The following is a 22,206-nucleotide window of genomic DNA, read 5'->3' on the forward strand; positions in this document are numbered from 1 at the left end:
GTCAAAATGGTGAATGTTTATGGCCCGAAACTTTCCATTGTTGGACTCTTATTTATTATAATTCATCATTTTCATGTTGATAAGAAGAAAAATCTGGTTTTGCAATTAAAGAAAATTAAAGTAGAATTTATTTTTATTTCTTTATTTTTTTGGCAACCAGACAGATCATGGTATTTATCTTGGGAATGCGACATATCAACTAAAATCAAAAAATGGAAACATAATTTTGGCAAATACATTTTTGTCCATCACAAACCCGGAAAACTCACTTTTGTATTTAAGGATTTTCAAAATAAAGGTCTGTGCTCTGTAACCAACACTCACACAGCTTACTTTTTTTAAACGTCTGGTTTCTCGACTGAACTCTTGATTCACTGACTATCATGTATTATAAAAACATGCTTTTATTTTGAAGGCTGGTTTCTCACTGATGTTCCTCGGAGCCAAAGCCACTTCCGCTCTCTAGATGTACGATCAGAAAATGTATTATATTTCGGGACGTGATTCATTTCCTGAGCGCACTGTCGAGTTTATTTATTTATTTATTCACTTCTATTTGATTGTATAGTTGCAGGTTAGGAGGCGGAGCTGAATAGTGGAGTTATCAATATATTCTAGGAGCTGACGACTGTTCAGTTAGCAGATGTTTTATCGTGTAAATGTCCTCAGAGGCAGTTTGCTCAAATGTATTATGTACAAGGAACAAAAATAAAATTCAGACACACATCATTTTTTGACTTTGATTTGTTGACTTGATAAAGTCCTGTCTACGTTTCCACATGAGTGAATCGCACACGTTTGTATTTACAGCGGCTTATTCTCGCCATGATTAATGAATCGCACACAAACTTTTATACGGTTCACTTTCATTTATATGTGGTGTTTAAAACACTTTTCTGATTCACACACATTCGTTTTTTTTCCCCTATGGTTTCGAATTTCTTAAACACCCAATCAGTTTCTGATCTGGATTAACTTGTTTGTGAATCGCACATGTGCATCATTCAGCCAAAGTTTGCATGCTTTTTGCAGTTGCATATTTAGGTTGTGTAATCCACACACAAGGATTTCATAATGAACACACAAAGGTTTGTTTCATCTGCACGTTCATTTAAACAACGGTTAAATGTCAACAGATTTGCAAACAATAGAGTTCTGATTCGCACGCGTCTGTTTGAGTTTTGCCGTTCAAACAGTTTTTTTTCGTATTTGCACACACAAATGTTTGATTTGTGTAGTTGTGTAACGCTTTTTAGATCAGCACCTCTGGGATCACCCGCTAGGTTTCGTATCGACAAATGTCACTGGTTTGCACTCACAGTCTCTGATTCGCACTTCATTGGTTTTTGACATTCACACCTCAATATGTGGACGTACAGGTAGATTTCTGTTTCACTTATTGTGATTTGCACATGTTGCTCTTTGATTCACTCATGCGTGTTTTCATTTTATTGCACAAGTGTTTGTTGTGAGGAGATTTGTTACTATTTAAGCCTTTTTTCGTGACTCTACGCATAAGTATAGGCAACACCGGAAGAGACGGACTAACACAAACTCTCACACCCTGACTCCAACAACCAGAAATCATCTCCCAATCACGTTTATTAAATTACAAATCATTTCACGACATGTCCGTAAACATGTTCCTCTTCTGAAGGTGGCAGATTTCCCGTCGGATCTTCACACCTTCACGTCGACCTTTTCATTCCGGGCCGCAGGGTCGACAGTCGCGGGGCCACGATGTTCGACCGACAACGTCCACATTTTCACATCTCAAAAAAGTCTCGAGCGTTTCGTTCCTCTCGAGGACACAAACAGCCTTTTGCGTGAGGCGACGAACTGAGGCTCATGTGTCGCGAGCGAAGACCAGTGTCGGTGCGAGGTTTGTCAACATTCGTAGAAAAGAGAATCTCTAAAGAGTTCCGTCAAAGACTAACCAGTAACAGCAGACATCACAAAGTCTGTTGGTCTCAGTCAAGTTTCCACGCTGGATCCCACTCGTCTCTGAGCGAGTGTGTAATAAAATATTAATATAATACAGAATATAGTTCTCTTTTTTTTTTATTTAAACCATTTATCTATTATTGCTTCAATCAGTACCATTCATCAACTTATTTATATATTTAAATGTATATTTCTGTGGGGAACAAATCCCTGGTATTATTTTTTTATATTTAATAAATCCAAAGTTTATGTTTTTATGTCTAAATGTAGATAAGTAGTTGTTGTTGTTAACCAGTCCAGGTGATCAGAGACGAGAGGATGTTGGCGGTCGAGGGTGGGAGCTCCTCACCTCTAACACATATGAGCGTAGTAATAACTAAAAATACCTTCTACAGCAAAATAAAGCTCACACTGACCAATATCACAACAACAAAAAAAAGAAACTGTTTTGAATCCAGTTTGAGTGAAAGTCAACTCAATACAACTCTTGTTTTTCATTATTTTATTTTATTTATTCTGTTAAAAAAAAACTCAAATTGAGCTTAATTATTAATTTGGTTGAACAGTTTATCACAAGATTACTCTGATTCTGAATAGATAAGGATTGTTATTGAAATAAAATATTGTAATTTATGTTTTCATGCCATACCATTTTAGATTTGTTTTTTTCAGGGGGATATTAATACATATTTTCTTATATATTTGTCTCATGAATGATGTCTTTAAGTAAAATAAGGAAGGCACCCTAGGGTCAAGAAGGTCATTTGTTCCAAATCAGGAAAATTGATTTTCAAACTAGTTTTATTTACTTTGGATTTTGAATGTCTTTACTATAATTTCACAAGGATTTACGACACATTTAATGTGAGGAGACTCGCAAATATAACACGATCATTTGTCATAATGAAATGTATTTTTGTGTTTTAACACTTGTTTTACGGTATAGTGAAATTAATCCGATTGTAGTTATGCATTCACTGAACTCAACATGTTTGTGCATGTGTGTCTCTCTGAGTTGAACATGTGTCGAGGAATCTCAGCATGTATTTCAAACTGTCGTCAGGATATTTACACCTAAGTTTCTCGGGGTGTCATGATGCGTAAGACATAAGCGTGTTGCGCATGAACAAGGAGCTCGACCACGAAGCCATAGAGTCAGTTTCTTGTGTGGCGGTGACGTCCGGCCGTGCTACTGTCCGGGCGACCTGGCGGCTCGCTGCTGCTCCAGCATGGCCTTGATGGCGGGCGTCATCATGGTGGGGGACATGGCCGGGGTGAAAGGTCGGAGAGGGTAGTGTGCATTTTTGCCAGGGATGTAGATGCACTGGAAGAATCTTTGTCCTGCAGGGAAGGAACGTTGTGTTACACGTCAACGATCCACGAGTCGCTGCGAACGGTCCTCACCTGTCTTCTTCTCTGGAGTCTCGTCCGGCCTCTGCGGCGTCTCTGCAAGAACCAGGTTCAATCAGTGGCTTGTTAACCTTTGTGAGCGTGTCACGGCGAGGGCGGGAGGAGTTAGCATGCGTGTCGATGAAGAATGATCTTCGAGTCATTTGGTTTGACTTCTTTTCGTATTTTGAAGTTTGTGTCCTTTTCTTCATTCTAGTGTATTTTCACCTTTTGTCTGATAATGTGTCTTATGTTGATTTGTACTGTTACTGATGGATTTTCTTGTTTGGTGTTTGTGTTGGTGCTTAATTTGTATTTTTTAAAGTGTAATTTCTTATGTCTGTTTGAACCGTTGTCTAGTTTAATTTTTATAAATATAAAGTTATATTTATTTGCATTAGCCTTTTCAGTGTTAACTTTTGTGTATTTTGTGTGTATTTCTATATTAGTTTTAGTGTTGGTTTTTCCTTTACTTTTGTAAGTCAGCTGTGGACCATTAGCGAATTGCTAATATACATTTTCCGCACGACAATTACTTTCAAGTTCAAATGTTTGTAGATTAATTTTGAACATGAATTTAGATTGAATGAGTTTTCATGATGTGTGAGTCTGCGACATGAATTAGCATTATAAGCTGTTAGCTTGTGACAAAAAAACACTATTTAATATTTTCGTATAAACAACTTGTTACCTGCAATTTTTGGCTTTTAAAACGGACTCAGGTCTTGTTTTGTTCTCCTGAGACTAAACCTGACAAATTAACTTTTGACTGGTGTGTGTTGTGCGGGTGGTGAGGATCACTCGGGATGGTGGGAGTCAAATCTCTCTGCTGGATGACTCGGCAAGAAAAAAAAAGAAAGAAACTCGTGTATTTAATAAATAATGTGATTTGCTTCAGGGATCTCTTGGATCAGCTCAGTCTTATTGTTGCTAAAAAGTCTTAATCTCACCTCAGAACGAGTCAAAAGGTGAGTCGCGTGAATAGATTTGGACGAGTTTTTTTTTTTTTTCGTACCGGGTGAACCAGTGGAGGAAAAGAGGGATAGAGAGAGGAGGACGAATACCTCAGGCTCTATGGGAAGCTCTGATTCCAATCTCTACAACAAATATAAATGAAAGATCTGGTTTAAAATCTGGTCTAGTGGCTCTCCTGGAACCAGTTATTAACAAGAATGACGTGAAAGATGATGCATCGAAGGAAAAAGATTAGAGCAGCACTCAAGCCAAGCCAACTGTACCAGGTCAGGTCTTTTATGGATTAATTATTTATGTTGTTTTGACCTCTTTTTCAAGATCAATTTCATATCCACATGTTGACTGCTCCACGTTTCTTCTTTAAATTATCTTTTTTTTTTTTTTTTTTGGAGTTTGATACTTATCTAGCTTGATTTTGCAGTCAAAATGCATTTGTTTATTTTAGTACATGGTCTTGTTTTCGTTTTTTATTTAACTCACTGGTCTTCTTCTTCTCGTCTCTATCTGGAAGACAAAGTAAAGAACCATCACAATGATTCTTCTGACAGAATCTAGTCGGGTAAGTTTTCAAACCTTCCGTTGCCTTCAGGTACACCTTGTCATCCTTCACAGATGTTCCTGTAACCACAGACTTGATGAGAACCTGCTTTGTGTTTGAACCTTTGACCAAACTGACTATTTTTGAGAAAATTAAAGGATATTTATTGCCCCTTTAAGTCCAAATATTATGGGGTGTAGTACCTATTTTGAGTGGGTCTATAAGAATAAATATTTTTTGTCTGATAACTACTGTAAGGGCTTTACTTCAAATGGAATTAGAAGGTGTTTGAATTGAAACCCCTACAGTGGTTTTATAGCACAACTGTATGTATCCGGTTACACAATGGTTATAAGCCTTGACTACATAGAAAAAAGTGTTTATCATTTTAGGAGACACCAATGAATCTGTGATTCTGTGGGAGGAAACCAGGAGGAAACAAGGAACAATTCAAACTTCAAGGTGGGATGGAACCATGTTGCTGTGAGGCTGAAGAACTGACTATTATGTGAGCATGATTCAGTGTCAACTGTGTTACCGTCTTACTTTTCTTTTCTGTCATGAGCTTTGTTCTTGTCTTGGCTGAAATTGAAAAACATAAATCAGTTTCAAGTAAACATTTTTTTCCTGTGGGTCTGAAATCACTCACTTGGTTCTCTCGTCACAGTTGTCACATTAGCTCTCTTCATGGGCTCCAGTCTCCGTCTCGCCCTGAGCGGCTGGGATCGTGGTTCTGGCTCTGCTTCCCCCCCAAAAAAACGTTAATTTTTTAATATCGTACATAAATGGTGTGGAAACATTTCTTTTACCTTCCTTTGTCATCTTGGTCGTTCTTCTTGCTTGTGGCGCTTTGGATATTAAAATAAACAACATAATAATCACTTGTGCTGACCACGTTTAGTGGTCATAATGTTTTTGGCTGATGTAACATACCTGACTTTTCAGTCGCTGACTTTCTTTTTTGACTGACAGCTGCTGGTGTTGCTGTGTTAGAGGTGACGTTGACACTTAATTTTAACTGTTCCAAGCGCCCCCTAGTGTTCCATGACTGAATCATCAATTACCTTTATTTGCCGCTGCTGAGGTTTTGGTCTTCTCTTTTCTGCCTGCTGCCTCTAGAGCAAGTGAAATATAGATGTAGATAAACAACAGAGGGATGGATACATTAACAGGAGGAGAGGTGGATGGACAACAGACGAAGTGTACGTTGACAGAGTAAGAATCAAAGAAAGGTAGAAGTTTTATGCACTGATGCAAATAGAAAAATGGATGAATGGCTCTTACCTTTCTTTGCAGCCTCCTGTCTTCCAGTTTTCTTCACAACTAGAAGAAGAGAAGAGTCTTGTTCAGATGCAAACACAGTTAAGATATCAACATGACTTACCTGTTGTTGTCTTCCGCTTATCATCGGCAGACTCTGATGAGGAAACACGAGAGGATATTAAATCGTTTCCCTCAACATGAAACTGTTGACGAACAAGGTTGACCTCATTACCTTTCTCTTCACTTTTCTTCTTGGACTCTGGAAATATTTAGATGCATGTTAACATCGGACAGTTGGAGGAGAGAAGGATCTCAAGGACTGACCTTTCTTTGCGGTCTTTACTCCCAGTGTGGCATTCTTTGGCTCTTGAAGGGAACAGAAGTGTTACAAAGGGTTTAAAACCATAATCTAGGTTGTGAAGTTTGAATTCCATGGGATTGTTATAGATTCGAACAAGTCTTTCTCACCATCTACTGGAGGTTCTTCCACAGTCTTAGGCACAGCAGCTGGTTCTGGTTCCGTTGTTTTCAGTTGAACTGTCTCAACTGGCACCTCAGGCTCTTGTGGTGATACGGTGATAGGCCCCGGTTTTGGCTGTGTTTCCGGCTCAGATACTGGCTGAGCGGGTTCTGGTGGGGACTCAGTTGATGGTTCTGCTGGTGGCGGAGAAGCTTGCTGTGCGCCCTCTGGTGGAGGCTGCATAGGGGGCTGGGGATAAGGTTGGTATTGAGCATAAAGATGCTGCATGTGCTGCTGCTGGTAGAATGGTTGCATCGGTGGAGCACCAGGGTGGACCGGGTGGGCGGTCAGAACCGGAGCAGACGGGGCTACAAAGTAAAATATAAGAGGTCATGGAAATTGATGAGCATTCGTGTGGGTGGTTCATAAGCAGAGGTGAATGGCCAACACAGGGAGACAACTTTGTTGGTGTACGAAGGGGGTGTACTTCAACAAGAATGGCCAAGGCGAGTTATGGTTAGGGGTTTGAATTCTGGTGATGGGAGGTTAGTAGTTGCAAGTAGGGAAGGTAGTGTCCATTGCAGTCAGGCAAATGGCCACATGGAGGAAGGTAAATATCACAGGGTCGGTGGTGCAAAGAGGTAGAGTACTTGAAAATGAACCGAAAACATGAAAAGGGCAATGCAGGAAAGGGTTAGGGTATGGTGATGCAAGGTGGATAGTGGTAAACATAGGGTTGGCCTTTCACAGGCAAGAAAGTGCCTAACAGATGAAGGTAGGTAGCAACAGATTTAGGATGTTGCATCGAGCAGGGATGTTTTTAGAACACAAAGGGGATAAAGTGACTAAAACGGGGAGAGAGGTGGGGATACTGGGAGAAAATCAGATACCCCAGGGAGGCTGGTGGTATGGCAGTGATGTAAATGGCCATGGCAAGGAGGTATAGGGTGACTTGGGAAGGACGGTTGATCCAGAATGTAGGGCTTTTCCACCTACACAGGAGGGTAGGTGGTGAGACTGACTGCAAAAGGGGAGCTTGCACCTAACAGATTGTGGGCAACTGAGCAAGGTTTTTGGTGTGACAGCCGGTCTTCTGGACCCCTGGTTTGTGGCAATTATGTTCTTTACATCGTGTCATCAGTGATATGAACTAGAACTAAACACAGAAAATAGTCACCTGACAAGGTAGGCGGTGGATATGGGTTGTCTGTCACGATGTGGTGAACTGAAAGAAGCAATGTTGACTGAGACCAGCAACAGGTTCAAACTGATCCGTGTTGACACTCACCATACCAGCCAGGGGGCGACGGGCAGTAGACAGGGGCCGGCCTGCACGGACCAACTGGTGAAAAAAAACGTTCTTTTAAAGTAAATAAACTCACAAATAATCAGTTTTCCATTGTGTACAATACCTTCCTGTGCTTGTTCTGGTTCTTGTTCTGGTTCTGGTTGAGTCTCAGTCTGCTTTTTGGGTTGTTTCTGAGGAACTGACGGTAAACCATAAGTATAGTAGCAGAAGAGTCACATTACATTTAAATAATCAAACTCATATTAGGTTTTAAAATGTAACACACCCCCAATTAAAAGGACAAATGTTTGAAAAAAAAGATTTTAATGAATGTTAACGTCCACCGTCATCCATTGTTCCACCCAAGGAGTCTCACCTGGTTTGGAAGTCTTGGGCTTCTCTTCTTTTTTACCTTCATTATTTCAAGAATGAAAGATAGTTAGAAAAAATCATTGCTGGTAGTCATTCGTCATCACAGTGTTCTGTGAGGTCACCTCACCTCTCAGAAACTCTGGAAACCTGCGGACCCTCCGGACAGGCATTCCCAGACCTGCGATCCTCGGCATAGCTGTGAAGAGAGTAGAGTTACTTCAAACGTCTCCATGTTTGGATCAAGCTGAGCTTGTAGGACCTTGTTTCTTTGGCTTGCTGTCGGTGGGAGCCGTAGCGGTTTTTGTTGGCTCTGAAAAGAAAAATTGTGACTTCAATATCATCATCAATGGAGCGACCATCCGGATTGTTTTTGGTACCTTTTCTTCTGGACCTTATGGCCGACACTCTCCTCGGAGAATCTGAACCCAGACAGAGCAGATCATTCACTTCATGGCACACTTCTCTAGCAGGTGAATCATTTGAATAGATTAAAAACTCAAACCTTTCTTCACCGCAGCTTTGACTTCCTTCTGTTTGGTCTTTGCTGAGTGCATGCAGGGACACTCTGGTGCTGCAGAGCGTTGTCAGTTAATGTCTCCTCCTCATCATCCTCATCTTCATCACCTCTTACCTTCTCCACTCTTGGGAGTTTCATCATCAGACAGAGGTTTGCTCACATTCACTGTCGCCTTCTCTTCACCACCGTCCTCTTCCTCCTCTTTCGTGTCTTCAGCTTCGTCGAGTGACTTCAGCGGTTCAGAGGTCGGCGGCTCGTCTTCATCCTCCTCTTCCTCCGTCGCCGCAGCGACGAGGACTGAAGAGCAGGTCGATACATGAGTCGCTGATCAGAGTCTCCAGGATTTTACTCACTCGCTTGTTCAGATCCGTCCTGCTCGGATTTGTCCTCATCAGTTTGATCCAACTTTTCGTCTTCATCTTCATCATCATCATCATCATCTTCATCTGCCTCTGTCTTTATCGGCCCCTTATCAGTTAATGCTTCTGCAGTCAAAACTACAAAAAAAAGTGTATTTGCCATGAGCAATTAATATTTATACATGTATTTTACAAAAAACAAACAAACAAAAGTAAAGTGGGACATTTTAATTGAAGAATATTTAACATACAGTATGTAGGATGTACCTTTTAGCAGGACATCTTCATCAGTATCATCCACTTCATCGTCGTCTTTATCTTCGTCATCATCATCATCATCATCTTCATCATCTTCATCCACAGAAGCTTTAGACTCTAAAGAGGCTTGTTCAGCTTCCTCCTCCTCGTCATCATCATCGATAATAGAATCTTCGTGATCATGTGGGAACTCTTGTGAACTGGAATCCAGCTCTTCATCGTCGTCATTATCATCATCCTCATCAGAAGTTTCCAGAATGACGTCATCACTGAAAACAGTCTCGGTGTCTGTCTTGTCGTCGTCGTCATCATCGGCCATGACCCCACTGTCAGTGCCCTCAGGGGATTGAAGGTTAACCTCGTCATCTTCATCATCACGGTCTTCATCATCATCATCATCATCATCAGGTAAATCTACAGGTATTTTGATGCCATCATCTTTTTCTTCATCATCACCGTATTTATCAGTTTGTTTATCGAAATCAGAGTCATCTTCACCGTCATCCTCGTCGTCTGCAAAGTTGTCCGATGATGCGATGGAAACGTCAAGATCTGATGGGTCCAAATCACCATCATCATCATCAGCAGCATCATCTTCATCATCGTCAGGAGTTTTAGTAGCTTCTTCGAGTAGGTGTTCCTCTGCTAGTATGTCGTCATCAACTTCAACAAGAGGAAGGTCATCATCATCTTCATCTTGCAAAGGAGGGAGCTCTTCGTCATCGCCATCTGAGGCGTCCACAAGCTCTTTGACGAGGATCTGATAGACCTCATCGTCAGTAGGAACTAGAGGGAGCTTCTCCTCTTCAGAAACTTCATCATCATCAAGCTCATCATCGTCATCATCATCATTGTCATCATCATCATCGTCATCATCATCATCGTCGTCTTCATCGACGATGTCCTCGCTTACTGAAGTCGCGACATCATCTGCCAGAGCGTCATCTTCATCATCCTCATCATCAGAGAGAACTACGGATTCAGTAGAGTCTGTGGAGCCGAGGAACGCCTCGTCGCTGCTGTCATCATCCTCAACATCATCATCATCGTCATCGTCGTCATCATCAACATCATCATCATCCTCAGAAGTTGAAATGGGATCAGGAGACTCTTCCTCGTCCTCTTCATCTGCAGCTCCTGCTCCATCTTCACCATCTTCTTCGTCATGATCTTCTTCATCACCCACAAGTGTGGCTTCTTCAATCTCATCATGTTGCTCCTCAGCAGGTTTCTCCTCCTGGCCTTCCTCTTCCTCATCCATCTCAACATCTATCTCGTCTTCCTCACCCTCAAACTCCTCATCCTCCTCTCCCTCCATTCCCTCTTCCTCCTCCTCCACAAGTTCTTCCTCTTCCTCCTCCTCCTCCACAAGTTCTTCCTCCTCCTCCTCCTCATCCTCCTCCACAAGTTCTTCCCCCTCCTCCTCTTCAAGCTCTTCCTCCTCGAGCTCCCCCTCCATGTCCTCAAGTTCTTCCTCTTCCTCCTCCTCCCCAAGTTCTTCCTCCTCCTCCTCTTCAAGCTCTTCCTCCTCGAGCTCCTCCTCCCCATCCTCAAGATCTTCGTCTTCCCCCTCTTCCTCCCCCTCGTAATCCTCCTCATAATATCTCTCATAATCTTCATCATACTCCTCCTCCTCAATCTCATCTAGATCTTCCCCATCTTCCTCCTCTCCTGCCTCCCCCTCCTCTTCTTCCTCTAGTTCCTCCTCCTCCAGCTCTTCATCTTCGCCCCCGGCCTCCTCTGGAGCCTCCTCTTCATCTCCTTCTTCATCTCTCTCCGCCTCTTCCTCCTCCTCCACCACCTCCACTGCGGGTCGACTCTTCTTCACCTGCATCTCCACAACTTCATACAAAACAAACGACAAAGTTTGACGAATCAAAAATTATTTCTAAAGCTCCATTGTTTTCACCCTAATATTCCCAACACATACAGATATACATTAATACAAGTAAACAAAAAGACCTGTACCTCTGTATGTACACAAGTATTTACAAAAACACACGCACAGATACACATAGATTTAAATATGTGTTAGAAGAATAGAAGGCACAGACCTTTATTTCGTGAAGGCAGAAACTCTCCTGTAACAAACAGGAGAAGTCAGCAAGAACCTTTGATTCATGGTGTTTGACTTAAAATTTAGTCAAAGAAAAATTGTGTTTAATTTGAGGAAGAAGTCGGACGGGAAGTTAATTAATCATCACACGCTCTCGAAAACACATTTAGTTGAAAGTTACAGGGGAGAGAAAAAGTGAGCACCACAATATGTAACATCCAAGTACCTTTTTCTTTTTTAATCTTCACCTTCACCTCCTCCTCCTCCTCCTCCTCCAACCAACGTAAATCTTTGAGACGGTTCATAAAATCAGCTTAAAACTGTTACATCTGATTGTTTCACCGTCACATTTCTCAGTCGATCCCAATCCAGGGTGGATCAGGGAATCGTCTCGCCCTGAAACTCTGCGGCCTTGGAAATCTTTCAAATGAACGTGGCCACTTTCCCAAACTTCCCCTCCGATATTTGAGTCATGAGCTCTGTACTGAGTCTTGTTGACAGCTCACCGGAAAATCAATTCTTTCAGGTAATAACCAAAACTCCCCTTTAGTTCAATTCAAAATGTTCAACTTGAAGCTGCTAATCCTTGTTCCCACAGCTTCACCGTCAGATATGATCAGTTCCAAAGAGTGCATTGTGGTTTAGTAATTTCCTGTCCTAGAAGATTTATGAGTATAATCCAAGGTATCGGTAACACAATCATTTGATTCTAAGCACATAACCCATAGGTAACTATAGAGTCTCTCTAACCCCAACAGACGCTTCTTAAAATTCCTAGACATCTAGTATATTAGCTAGCCAGGTGTGCGTGTGGTTGCACAAAAAGAAAGCGTACAAACCTTTTTTCCGAACAGCGTAGAGGTTTCCTGTGGATCAGAGGTAAAGATAGTACAGTTTCAGCTCAGGTCAAATTGTTGGATTCAGTAAAAAAAAATAGTCATGCTAGATGTGTCTTAAGGTGTGGTCTTCACTCAAGAAATCCTCTAGATCTTTTGCTTCATCAAAGAATCCAACACTCATCTTTATCTGCACTCAATCTCCATCTCATCACATGACCTCTAGCCCAGCTAGATGTGCCCTGAGTTTCTTTAAATTTGGCAAATGTATTTATTTATTTCCATCTGTTTTCAGGTTCAACTTTTCTACTTTTACTTCTACGTACATCTAACTTTTAAACCTTGTTCTACTGCCACAGTAAAGAGGTAATTCAACTCAAAGACGCTTCTGAACAAATAGTGTTTAGTTAAAAAAACATGTTGGAATATAATCCTCATTATCATCAAACAACAACTGAGGCTCCACCTTATACCTTATTAATTTAAATTAATCTTGCAACAATCTACAACAATCATCTGATATTCTGACCTGAGACTAACACCCCAAGATTCGAAAAGATAAAGCAGGAAGTTAAACAAAGGTTTTAACAAAATAATGAGGTCATTGACAAAAGTCTTTCCTTCCTTCTCTACAATGTTCAAGTCTTGAACATGGAAATCAGAAACACCATCAATGAAGCCCATTTGTACATAGAGATTTTAAACAGAGACTAGGGGTCCTAGATAATGTTGTCCTACCCTAAACACTAACCCTAACCCATGGCTAATCCACTCTCATGTTGTAAATCCAACAGTTGATGGTTGTGTTGGTGAGTGTGTACCGTCGTCTTCTTCAGGTGCCACCAGGTTTGCTGCGAACTTGAATATGGAGCTCAAGACGTTTGACGATTCTTCTACCACCTCGTTCACCGCCTTCACGGGGTCGGAGCCGATTCTGCTGAGGCCACCTGGTGCGACAGGTCAGAGTTCACAGAGTTCATGTCATGTCAAGTGTCTCGAGAACACACCAAGTCCAACAAAGACTCCACATGTAGGAGAGTGCAAATATCAACATGACCTCTGACCTTCCCTTATCCAACTGTACATTCGTTGAACAAATCAAACCCCTTGGATCACTTTTGTGGTATCGGTTGGATGAGTGAAGGTCATCACGACAAATACGACCAGGGAGACAGACGTTTCTTAATAACTTAAATAGTTCCATTTGAGTCAGTAATACTTTCAAATAGAAATATTTAAGCAAATGCAAGAGATACCACTAAGGGGAACAACTGCAATCAATGATGGACTCAACATTTGTACACAGTCTATCAGGGATGGGCACCAATACTCTGTACCATGGTGTCACCCGTTCTGACATTAATGGTAGTAACCAGACAGATAGATTTTGGTGCCTTTTTCTGGTGCCTATTTGGGTCTAAAATACAGAAAGTTGATCAGTATTTAAGTACCATTTTGTACACCAAAATACCAGTTAGGCACCAGTACCAGATCAAACGTAAACGATACCCATCCCTAGTCTCTATGTCATGAACAATCAGACAGAATGCAGATTCAAAGAGAATTACGCCGACCAGACTGTACAGTAACCCGACAGTAGCTCGACTAGTTAGTTTGTCTTTTGCAAGGTGCAGCAGGGGTTAGTTACGAGTCTTGCCTCTACGGCCCGAGTCCTTTAAAACCTTCCTGACCAGAGGAGGGGGGCGATCTGGTTGGGCGAGAAAGTGTCGAGAAGCAGTTCAGCAGAAGAAGTGAAGTAGAAACACAAAATATTGTCGACAAACAGTTTTTTTTTTAAATGGAACTCGGGCAATTTCAGGGTGGGGGGCGATGCAGAGCATGTGTGTCGTGGCCATGGAAACCACACAGACTGTAGTCAGAGTGATATTTTGATATAATGCACTGATGTTGTGTTCATTTCATGATGATCTAAACGTCTTACTGACCTATAACAGTGTATAAATAACCTTAAAGTAGTGATTGAATCGCATTCAAACGTGCGCCACTGAAGTCCTATGTGTGAAATGCACGACGCGCCACTGGATTTCAACACACATTGTACGGTGATGACTTTCTTTAAAAACAGCATTTCTCTTTTTGACTATATTCCACTCAGGTTTTATTTTGCAAAATAATAGACGTGGCTGACGTGACCAGAAGACTGAATTTCCGGATTGCCTTTAGAACTGTGGTTCAGTATAGGACGGGTGACATCACAGATACTACAGTAAGTCCAGTTTAGGTGGACAACTGTCCACCAAAGGTGGTAGAAAACAGATGTGCCAGCACCAGTGAAATAGTTCATTTACTGTAAATTCTGGGTCCAGATATCATTATTGAATTAAAGGTTTCAAACTGAAAGACTTTGCTTACCTGAGATGGTTTTGTAGTCTGTTAGATCGAACAAGATGACAAAAACACAAGTCCATGTAATGAGGAGGGCCAGAACCAAGATCCAGGCCAGCGGCGAGCTGAAGGTGGAGTAGAGTTCGTCCGTGAAGTTTTTCTTGGAAATCCGAGCTGAACCCGCGTCTCCGTTCTTCGCCTCAATGACCATGGTGGTGGTGGTGGTTGAATACCTCACTGTGGGGCAAACATTAAGGTCAGATGGTCATTTCTTTTGTACTTCCAGTAAGGTTGATCATTAGAATCTAATGAGCTAAACGTGCAAAAATAGCTGACGTCAATCTGATCCACTTTTTAGACTTTTAATTTTCTTATCTCTGGAGCAGTCAAGCGATGATAAGGCCATATTAATCTACATATTTTGCATGACAACACAATTTCGATATTTGAGACACCCTTTAGACTTTAGCTTGACACATCCTGGGATCAGAAAGACTGATTTAGAAGAAGCAGAAAGAAGAATGTCTTGGATTATCTGAGAGTTTTCACTGCTCTTTGTCGTACCTCGTCCTATCCCTCACACTCGATCCGTCAATCAAGTTAAATGTCCAGCTAATGTGTGACATTGCGATAAAGACCTGAGGTGAAAACTCTGTTCTGATTTGAGCACTCTTTGGTTTCAAGTGTAGCGGCTCGTACGAGAGTGTGTGTCACAGGAGCTCTCCACCTGTCGACTCGCTTCAGTGCCGTCCTGGCAGCAACTCTGAGTTACTGTTACTGCTGAGTCAAACAGCTTAAGCGGACCCTTTAAACACACATACACATGACCTAGATACTCCACACTGTACAATGCATCACATCGAATGGAGCGTTGCTGAACAACAGAAACTTTTATAGACAGTGATGCACAACCAGAATTCAGATCAAGTATTATCTAACTATACCCATTAAAACTCTTGTGGGCCACAGTTGTAATAGGTATAGTTACGTTACATTTTAACTCAAGATAAGTTATAAAGAACACTCCAATTCCAATGTTTTTTTTCGAAGTAGAGATCCAAAATGTCTACTTGCAACTAAACAAAAAACGAGAGGGAATTGGGTGACAGGCAGAAATATTGATGTTTATGTTACAACACTTTGGTCAATACACTCAACAATTGTTGGAAAGATTGATCTCTGAGAGACAGTTGTGTGTGTTATTGTGTGACAATAGGCTACTGCCACCTACTGTTCATTGAGCACAGGTCCTTTTATAGTATTTATTTTCTTCTGCTTATTTCTAAATTGATTCACGTGTGGCTCAACTAAGTCAAGATACTTGGGTGAGAGGATACTCTTCTCTACTAACAGAAAAACAGAGAAGGAAAATAGCATGACCAGCAAAAAACAAGCGCACAAGAGCATGAAAATATAGGAGCCCTGGGTTAAGAAACAAAATGGTCTTCATGAGTTTGTCTTTTAGTAACTTTCACAAGTTTATATTTTGGGTGAACTTGACCAAAACAAGCATCCTAAATTGTGAAGGGTTACATGGTTATATTAAATCAGAGAAATTCCAGTAGTTTTTCAAAATAAAACACCTTTTAGACAGTAATAATAAAAACTCCAATAAAAATAAATGTTTTTTGTGCAGCTAAAGAAATGACTCATAGACCTGTATCAGGCCCCCTACCTGGTGGTTGAAGACCCCTACATTGAAAGATTCTTCTGTCTCTCAAAGACCTGGTTAAACCTTACAACACACTTTGCTCTGCCTGGCCCGCTGGAGTTGAGACTTCTAAACTGTTTGTTGCCTTGGCTCCCAGATAATGAATGAGCTCCCCCGATGGCATCAAAGAATGTTTTCGGTCAAACACAACTTCTGTGCTGTCGCACAACAGTCAGGCGTGTCAGTTTGTGCCTGGCATTCCTGCAGGTTCTTGTTTGGCTCCTAAAACACAAGCCTCTAAATCCAGCTCTAAATGGTTCGACTGTCCGTCCGTGTCCGATTCCTCCTTTTACGGCTGAGTCTCGCTGCTGTTGGTGTTCTCCTCAGTATCCATGGCAGCTTTTCTGTCAGGGGCGGATCTTCCGAGTCGGACTGTTTGAAATAATGGAACCTGCAGTCAAAACATCGAGCTAATGAGCGCACAGAGCCGAACTCTTCAGAGACCTTTACGAAGCGGCTGCTAGAGCTTGACAGTGTTATTAATAATCTGCATGAGAATCTGTGACTAACAAGAGACTCAAGTGTTGCTGTTACATCCATGAAGATTTGTTTATTTCAAACTGTATAGTGAAAATTGAATCTCCCTTCCTGTCTAGTGCTGGACACTTTGAATAATAGTTGACAACTGCGATTTCTGCTTCCTAGAAATTAAAACCCTTAGAGCAGGGGTCCCAAAAATGTATCCTATGAGGGCCACATAACGTTTTTCCTTCTGATGGGTCAGTTTGTAACAGAAAAATGGTGACGTTCGCAGTCGTGCCAAAATGTTAAAGTTTATTGTTTTCCAGAAAGCTACAAAGTGCAACAGTGAAAATAAATGACCCAAAACTGTTTCCTGCAACTGAGGAAAATCTCTAAACTCAGGAAATGGTGTCACAACATGATCTAGATTTTATAATCCATGTGTTTGTGTCTTGTCGTTTAGATTACTGTAACAGTTTATTTTGGTGTATTAACAAGATGGAAACCCTTCACTGGCTGCCAGTTTCTTTCAAGATCAATTTTACAAATTTAAAATTTCCTGGTTCTTAATTTCAGAGCTATTCATGGTCAGACCTTCCATCCGTGATCTGATCCAGCCTTACACCCCAGCTCAGGCTCTGAGGTCTGTGGATCAGAATCTGCTGATGGTTCCTGAACACATCTTCTTCTGTGTTTGATGATCTACTGACTCCTTCAAGAAACATCTGAAGATATTCTTATTTGTCCTTTTCTTGATTTTCTTGGGGCTGCTTTGTTTGTCTCTATGTTGTCCTGTTCTTTTTTTAATTTGTTTTGTTCTGTTTTTTAAGCTCTTTGTGACCCTGGTCTGTGTTAAGAGCTTTACAAATATAAATTACTTACTTACTCACAAATAATCAAATAACCCTCTCTGAGTTCTTCACAGAAAGAAATTCCTTGGAACATTAATGTCTGTTGTGCTGTGCCATTTTAAAGTATAACATTTTGATACCTTTCAAACCAGACCTTCTTAGAGAGCAATACAAATGTAGGTAGCTTTAGAATATAACATTAGTTGAGTCTTCATTTTTATGAAGTTTCTCTAAAAAATAATGTTTCCCCTTAAAACGGGGGGTCCTATGATTTTGTCATGCACTGTTAGAAAAGAATAATTGAAAAGAATAAATCAAAATGTTGTTTTTGTATTATTCAGGGGGCCGGACTAATTGTCGAGACGAGGTCAGATTCAGTCCCGGTTAGAAGGAACTTTACAGGAAGTGACGCTCCAGCGGGAAGATTTGTGGCAGAAGACCAGAGCAGTGTTGTGGCAGAGATTGAAGAATATTTTTATTTTATTCCTGTATGTCGCCGAGAACTTGACAAGAGGAGACGACAGGGCAGACCGACATCCAAATGACATCTCCACTGATTCAGTCAAAGCTGAAACCGAACGTGTCTGATTTTTCATTTTCATTTTGCGAATGTGTTGTGGCTTCAGCTCGAGGAGAAATGCTAGCCAATCAGATAAACTGTTCTTTGAAATACTACATTGTCGGAAATAAACATTAATTTTATCTGCATCTTTTCCTGGACTACTAACCTTATATGACTGTTTGAGAAGAAGCAGTGAAAATCTGAGGTTATATGTCAATAAAAAATGTTATCTTTAAATGCTCCGATATTGAAAATATATCATAAACACACAGTTGAAAAAAACTTTATGCAATTATATACATACAAAAGAGGAGACTGATAATTTGTTTGCATTATACTTGAGAGAAATATTACTGCTGCATAGTAAACACTGTCATCACCTTCGCAATTGTACTTTGTTGAAATTATAGAAATATGTATTTATTTTGAAAAAAAAATGGCTGTCATAGAAACCAAGCTATTATCAAGACAGAGACACTAGTTGAGGCTCACAAATTGAACTTTCTTTAACATCTCTGACTTGGTTTTTCAACACGTTTCTTGATTTAGGAAGACTTAGGAGTTTTCCACTCTACATTTTGACTATTGTTTTATATGTTTAAAATGGTAATCTATGCCAAAGACAATGATAAAAAGAAAAAGAATGAGGATTTAAGTTGGTCTGCGTCCACAAATCTTTTTATTGTTTTGTCGCTCTCTGGAAAATCAAGGAACTCAAGAGTTTGGTGAAAATGAATGGCTTTGCTTAGTTCTGTGATCTCGGATTTACATTTTCCCTCACATTTTTCTGAATGTGTTTGAATTATTCTGCTGATGTCTTGTTTTCTTTTTTCTCCATAGACATTTGTCCATATATTGAATGGCTAGCTAACTTTTTTAAATTTCAGATTTTATTTTGGTCTCATAATTTGAACCTTTAATATCAGTATGGGGTCACACATTTGGACTGTCACTTTATGGAGACTAATAAGATTATTTTCGGTGTGAAATGATGATGGTTTAAGGGGTCTTTGACCCTCATTTATGTTGAGGTTCCTCTCCCTATGATGTGGGCCACAGGGGCAGCAGCAGGAACTGGCATGGACCCCTGTATGTCATGTCTTGAAAGTCTTCAAAGGGAATCTGAGGTGCTTCTACTGTAGAGATAGAATGCCTCGAACATGTCCTTGGCCTGTTACCAGTGCGGCATACCAGGAAGACCTCACCAGAGAGGTGTGCTGCAGACATTCTGGCTACACATTTTAACCACCTCCGCTCTGAGCTCATCTCAGATGACCCTGGTTCTCCGCTCGAAGTGAAAGATACACCAGAGTGTCGTCCACATAAAGGCCTTTGTTTACCTTTACATGCAGCCAAAAACAGTTTAATGATGATCCAAGACACATGTCGGTGGAACTTGCCCAGAAGAGTAAATTGGAGTTTAAACAGACTGTGATATCGATCTAGTTTTTGAAGGCTAATTTTGGTGTAGAGCTTCTCTGTTGTTTGTCACTCTAATTGTGTAAGTCCAGTTTTTATATCTCCAGCTTAGGTACCCAGCGTTACCCGGGGACTTTTATAAGATACAAAACTGTGGAGAAAATGTTTAAATGTAAAAGGCAAAGGCAGCGTGAATATTTGATTGTCCCTTAAACATGCTTGCGTGGACTGCTGAGGGGTGCTAGCGTAATGTATCGGCCGATGGCGATGGACTCCGACAAAAGCCCCTAAAGGTTCAAAGAAGACCAAAAACATTGGAGGACTTGAGAATTTTAAAAGTCTGTAACTTGTTTAATATATGTATACTTTACAAGACTGGTCTAACCCTAACCCTAACCCTAACCCTACTATTTATTTGAGCTACAGAGATGTAGCAACTGAACTTGTTCATGCCATTGTAGCACTTTCAGGATTCTTTTGGCCTTTGTGGACCAATATTAACCAAAAAATTAGGGCTTAGTCCAGACAGAGATTATTTCGCGGCAGTCATTTTGGGCCCCTGTAGGACCCCTGTATCACCCATGAGAGAGACACCAAGCTGACTTAAATGCCCTTTATAGATATAGACAACAATGCATTCGAGATGATATTGTTTTCGCGGCACTTTCAAGTGGTATTGAATGTGACCAATCATATACGTATTTTAAACTCTTGTGGGCCATATGTAAAGACTTTTTAGGCCATATTAGGCCCCCAAGCCTTACGTTTGACACTTGTGATTTGGACAGTCTCAACGGCAATGATGTCAGTGCTAATAGCCGATATATGATACCCTTATATATTTTTAGAATCTTCCAATCAGGAAATTCTCAGACACACCAACAACCAATCTGTGTACAAAACAAGCGGGTTCCAGTGCAAGAGAGCTGAGAGTTAGACTTGCCGATACTCTACCGTCTGCTTCTGTCATTGTTGTTCCCGCATTAAATCCTGTCTGGAGACCAACGTGCCATGAAGGGGAACAATTATGTGGATCCTTATAATCCTGGTGTTAAGCTTCAGTCCAACTTCGTCCAGTAGATACGTGCAGACGACTCGGACCAGTCGTGGAGAGTCAGTGAAAAGTGAAAAGTTGCAAGCCGGCCTTAGAGAGTGATTCTCCTCCAGCAGATGAGGGCAGGAGACGGACAGAGACCAAGTTAAGGTGGTCGGTGTCTTTGCCCTTTGCCTGGTCGAGGCTGAAGCTGCAGATCCTGCCCCCCTGTACCTCCCACCCCTTACAGAATTAGATCATGGAGGATAGAGAGATCGGTAACTTCATCCTCCCACCTACTGTCCAGTGTGTGAACACTTGGATCGAACTGATGGGAAGTGATTGTTGTTCACCCAACATTCAACACACACCGGAGAAATCACAAGTTTATGGACCTCAATCCAAGCAGCAGCAACATTCATAGGACCGGAGTTATTCTTAGCGCAGCTTGCTGCCGCTGCCATTCTGCCTCGCCTTATTAGGCCAGAGGCGTGACCTGGACACCCCTGTTCAAGCTTACCCCCCCACCCCCTGTTCACACACACACACACACACACACACACACACACTCACACACACACAGACACAACCAATCCCCTTTCTTCAGGGAGTTCTGCTGCCCGGTGCAGAGCTGTCATCAAGTGGAGAAAAAGAGAAAAGTCAAGTCTTTGGCCTCCCGTTTTTAAGAAGTAGTCGCCTGACACTAAAAAAAAAATACTTTTAGCTAAAGTACACGTTAAACAGTAACTTGCTTTGCTAATGATGAATGCAGGATAACACTTTAAAAATACTATTATTGGAACACACTTGAACAAAGAATATACTTAGATCTTTGTCTGTTTAATGAGATTTATTTTTTTTAATTCAATCATTTAAAAACAAATGTAAATATATAATAACGAAATCTATACAGTTTGTATGTGTATTTTGTTTAAACGAAGCATGGATTTATTAAATTAAAAAGTCCAGAAGTCTAGAATTAATGAAAATGTTCCAAATGCAAAACAGATGTTCTTACTCATAGTCACTCTCATAAATTTTTTATCTTAATAATTGAATTGAATTAATGTTAATAACAGTCTCACTTAAACAGTAGGTGGCAGTAGAGTTCACTTTTTTTTTACAACACACTGCATGCAAGGTAAACTCGTCCTACACAAAGAGTTATTAAACCTTTAACATATGTGTGGATCCAGATGCAACTCCAGAACACAACCAACGTGTAGTCATATTGAATTGAAGACAAATGCATGAGTTGTAAATTCATTCATTTATTCTCAACAATAAAGAGTTTATAACACGTTATAATACCAGGTTTACCATTAGAATTCATCAAAAGTATATTCCAAAACTCGTAATATTGGCCCAAATACTTTAGTTTGTCAACAAGTTTATTGACATGTCCATTTTTTCGTTAAGCCACTATCATTTCAAATGTCATTCTCTATTTAGCAATAATCACTCTAGGTAAATAACTTGTCAAATTCATCAAAACAAAATCAAGTTTCTCCTGAAACGCCGGAGAGCAACTTTCCCTATTGCACTTGAACGCAGCAGCGGATGCGGC

The 22,206-nt window shown here is 40.7% G+C and overlaps 2 protein-coding genes across 7 annotated transcripts; both read right to left on the reverse strand.

Moving 5' to 3' along the window:
• Positions 1-1,594: 1,594 nt before the first annotated feature.
• On the reverse strand, positions 1,595-10,664 carry LOC148067819 (uncharacterized). 6 transcript variants are annotated; one of them, XM_087806159.1, is made up of 27 exons: positions 9,373-10,664; positions 9,100-9,243; positions 8,861-9,043; positions 8,732-8,800; positions 8,607-8,648; positions 8,489-8,539; positions 8,357-8,425; positions 8,234-8,269; positions 7,982-8,056; positions 7,858-7,911; positions 7,747-7,794; positions 7,460-7,561; positions 6,578-6,937; positions 6,434-6,475; positions 6,342-6,368; positions 6,231-6,263; positions 6,131-6,169; positions 5,911-5,961; positions 5,780-5,830; positions 5,656-5,694; positions 5,496-5,588; positions 5,393-5,428; positions 4,882-4,926; positions 4,789-4,812; positions 4,398-4,430; positions 3,349-3,390; positions 3,242-3,285 (listed from the first exon to the last, which is right to left on the reverse strand). In XM_087806159.1, exons 1-25 carry the CDS (start codon positions 10,622-10,624, stop codon positions 4,399-4,401), a joined length of 2,997 nt encoding a protein of 998 aa, XP_087662285.1. In that variant the 5' UTR covers positions 10,625-10,664; the 3' UTR covers positions 3,242-3,285; positions 3,349-3,390; position 4,398. The 6 variants fall into 6 exon arrangements, with proteins under 6 accessions (XP_087662281.1, XP_087662282.1, XP_087662280.1 ...); XM_087806155.1 differs by lacking the exon at positions 4,398-4,430 and having other exon boundaries at positions 1,595-3,285; positions 4,785-4,812; positions 5,496-5,585; XM_087806156.1 differs by lacking the exon at positions 4,398-4,430 and having other exon boundaries at positions 1,595-3,285.
• On the reverse strand, positions 10,633-20,966 carry LOC148067820 (triadin-like). The gene is made up of 8 exons (XM_087806428.1): positions 20,561-20,966; positions 14,629-14,838; positions 13,077-13,202; positions 12,259-12,285; positions 11,418-11,444; positions 11,092-11,205; positions 10,769-10,977; positions 10,633-10,641 (listed from the first exon to the last, which is right to left on the reverse strand). Exons 1-8 carry the CDS (start codon positions 20,574-20,576, stop codon positions 10,633-10,635), a joined length of 738 nt encoding a protein of 245 aa, XP_087662554.1. The 5' UTR covers positions 20,577-20,966.
• Between the last annotated feature and the right edge of the window lie 1,240 nt (positions 20,967-22,206).

This window comes from Callionymus lyra, chromosome 13 (genome assembly GCF_982586985.1).
Source record: "Callionymus lyra chromosome 13, fCalLyr1.hap1.1, whole genome shotgun sequence".
Lineage (NCBI taxonomy): Eukaryota > Metazoa > Chordata > Actinopteri > Syngnathiformes > Callionymidae > Callionymus > Callionymus lyra.

Bases quoted from the DNA above. Each gene is read 5' to 3' on its own strand.
- LOC148067819 (XM_087806154.1), bottom strand. From the start codon at position 10,624: ATGGATGAGGAAGAGGAAGGCCAGGAGGAGAAACCTGCTGAGGAGCAA. The intron at 8,426-8,488 runs GTCCTACAAGCT...CTCTCTTCACAG, and splicing joins CAGCAAGCCAAAGAAACAAG to CTATGCCGAGGATCGCAGGT. The intron at 5,831-5,910 runs GTAATTGATGAT...CCTCTAACACAG, and splicing joins CTCAGCAGCGGCAAATAAAG to CAACACCAGCAGCTGTCAGT.
- LOC148067820 (XM_087806428.1), bottom strand. The intron at 12,286-13,076 runs GTACACACTCAC...TCTGATCCACAG, and splicing joins GGCACCTGAAGAAGACGACG to GAAACCTCTACGCTGTTCGG. The intron at 11,206-11,417 runs GTCTGTGCCTTC...TTTTGTATGAAG, and splicing joins TCTGCCTTCACGAAATAAAG to TTGTGGAGATGCAGGTGAAG.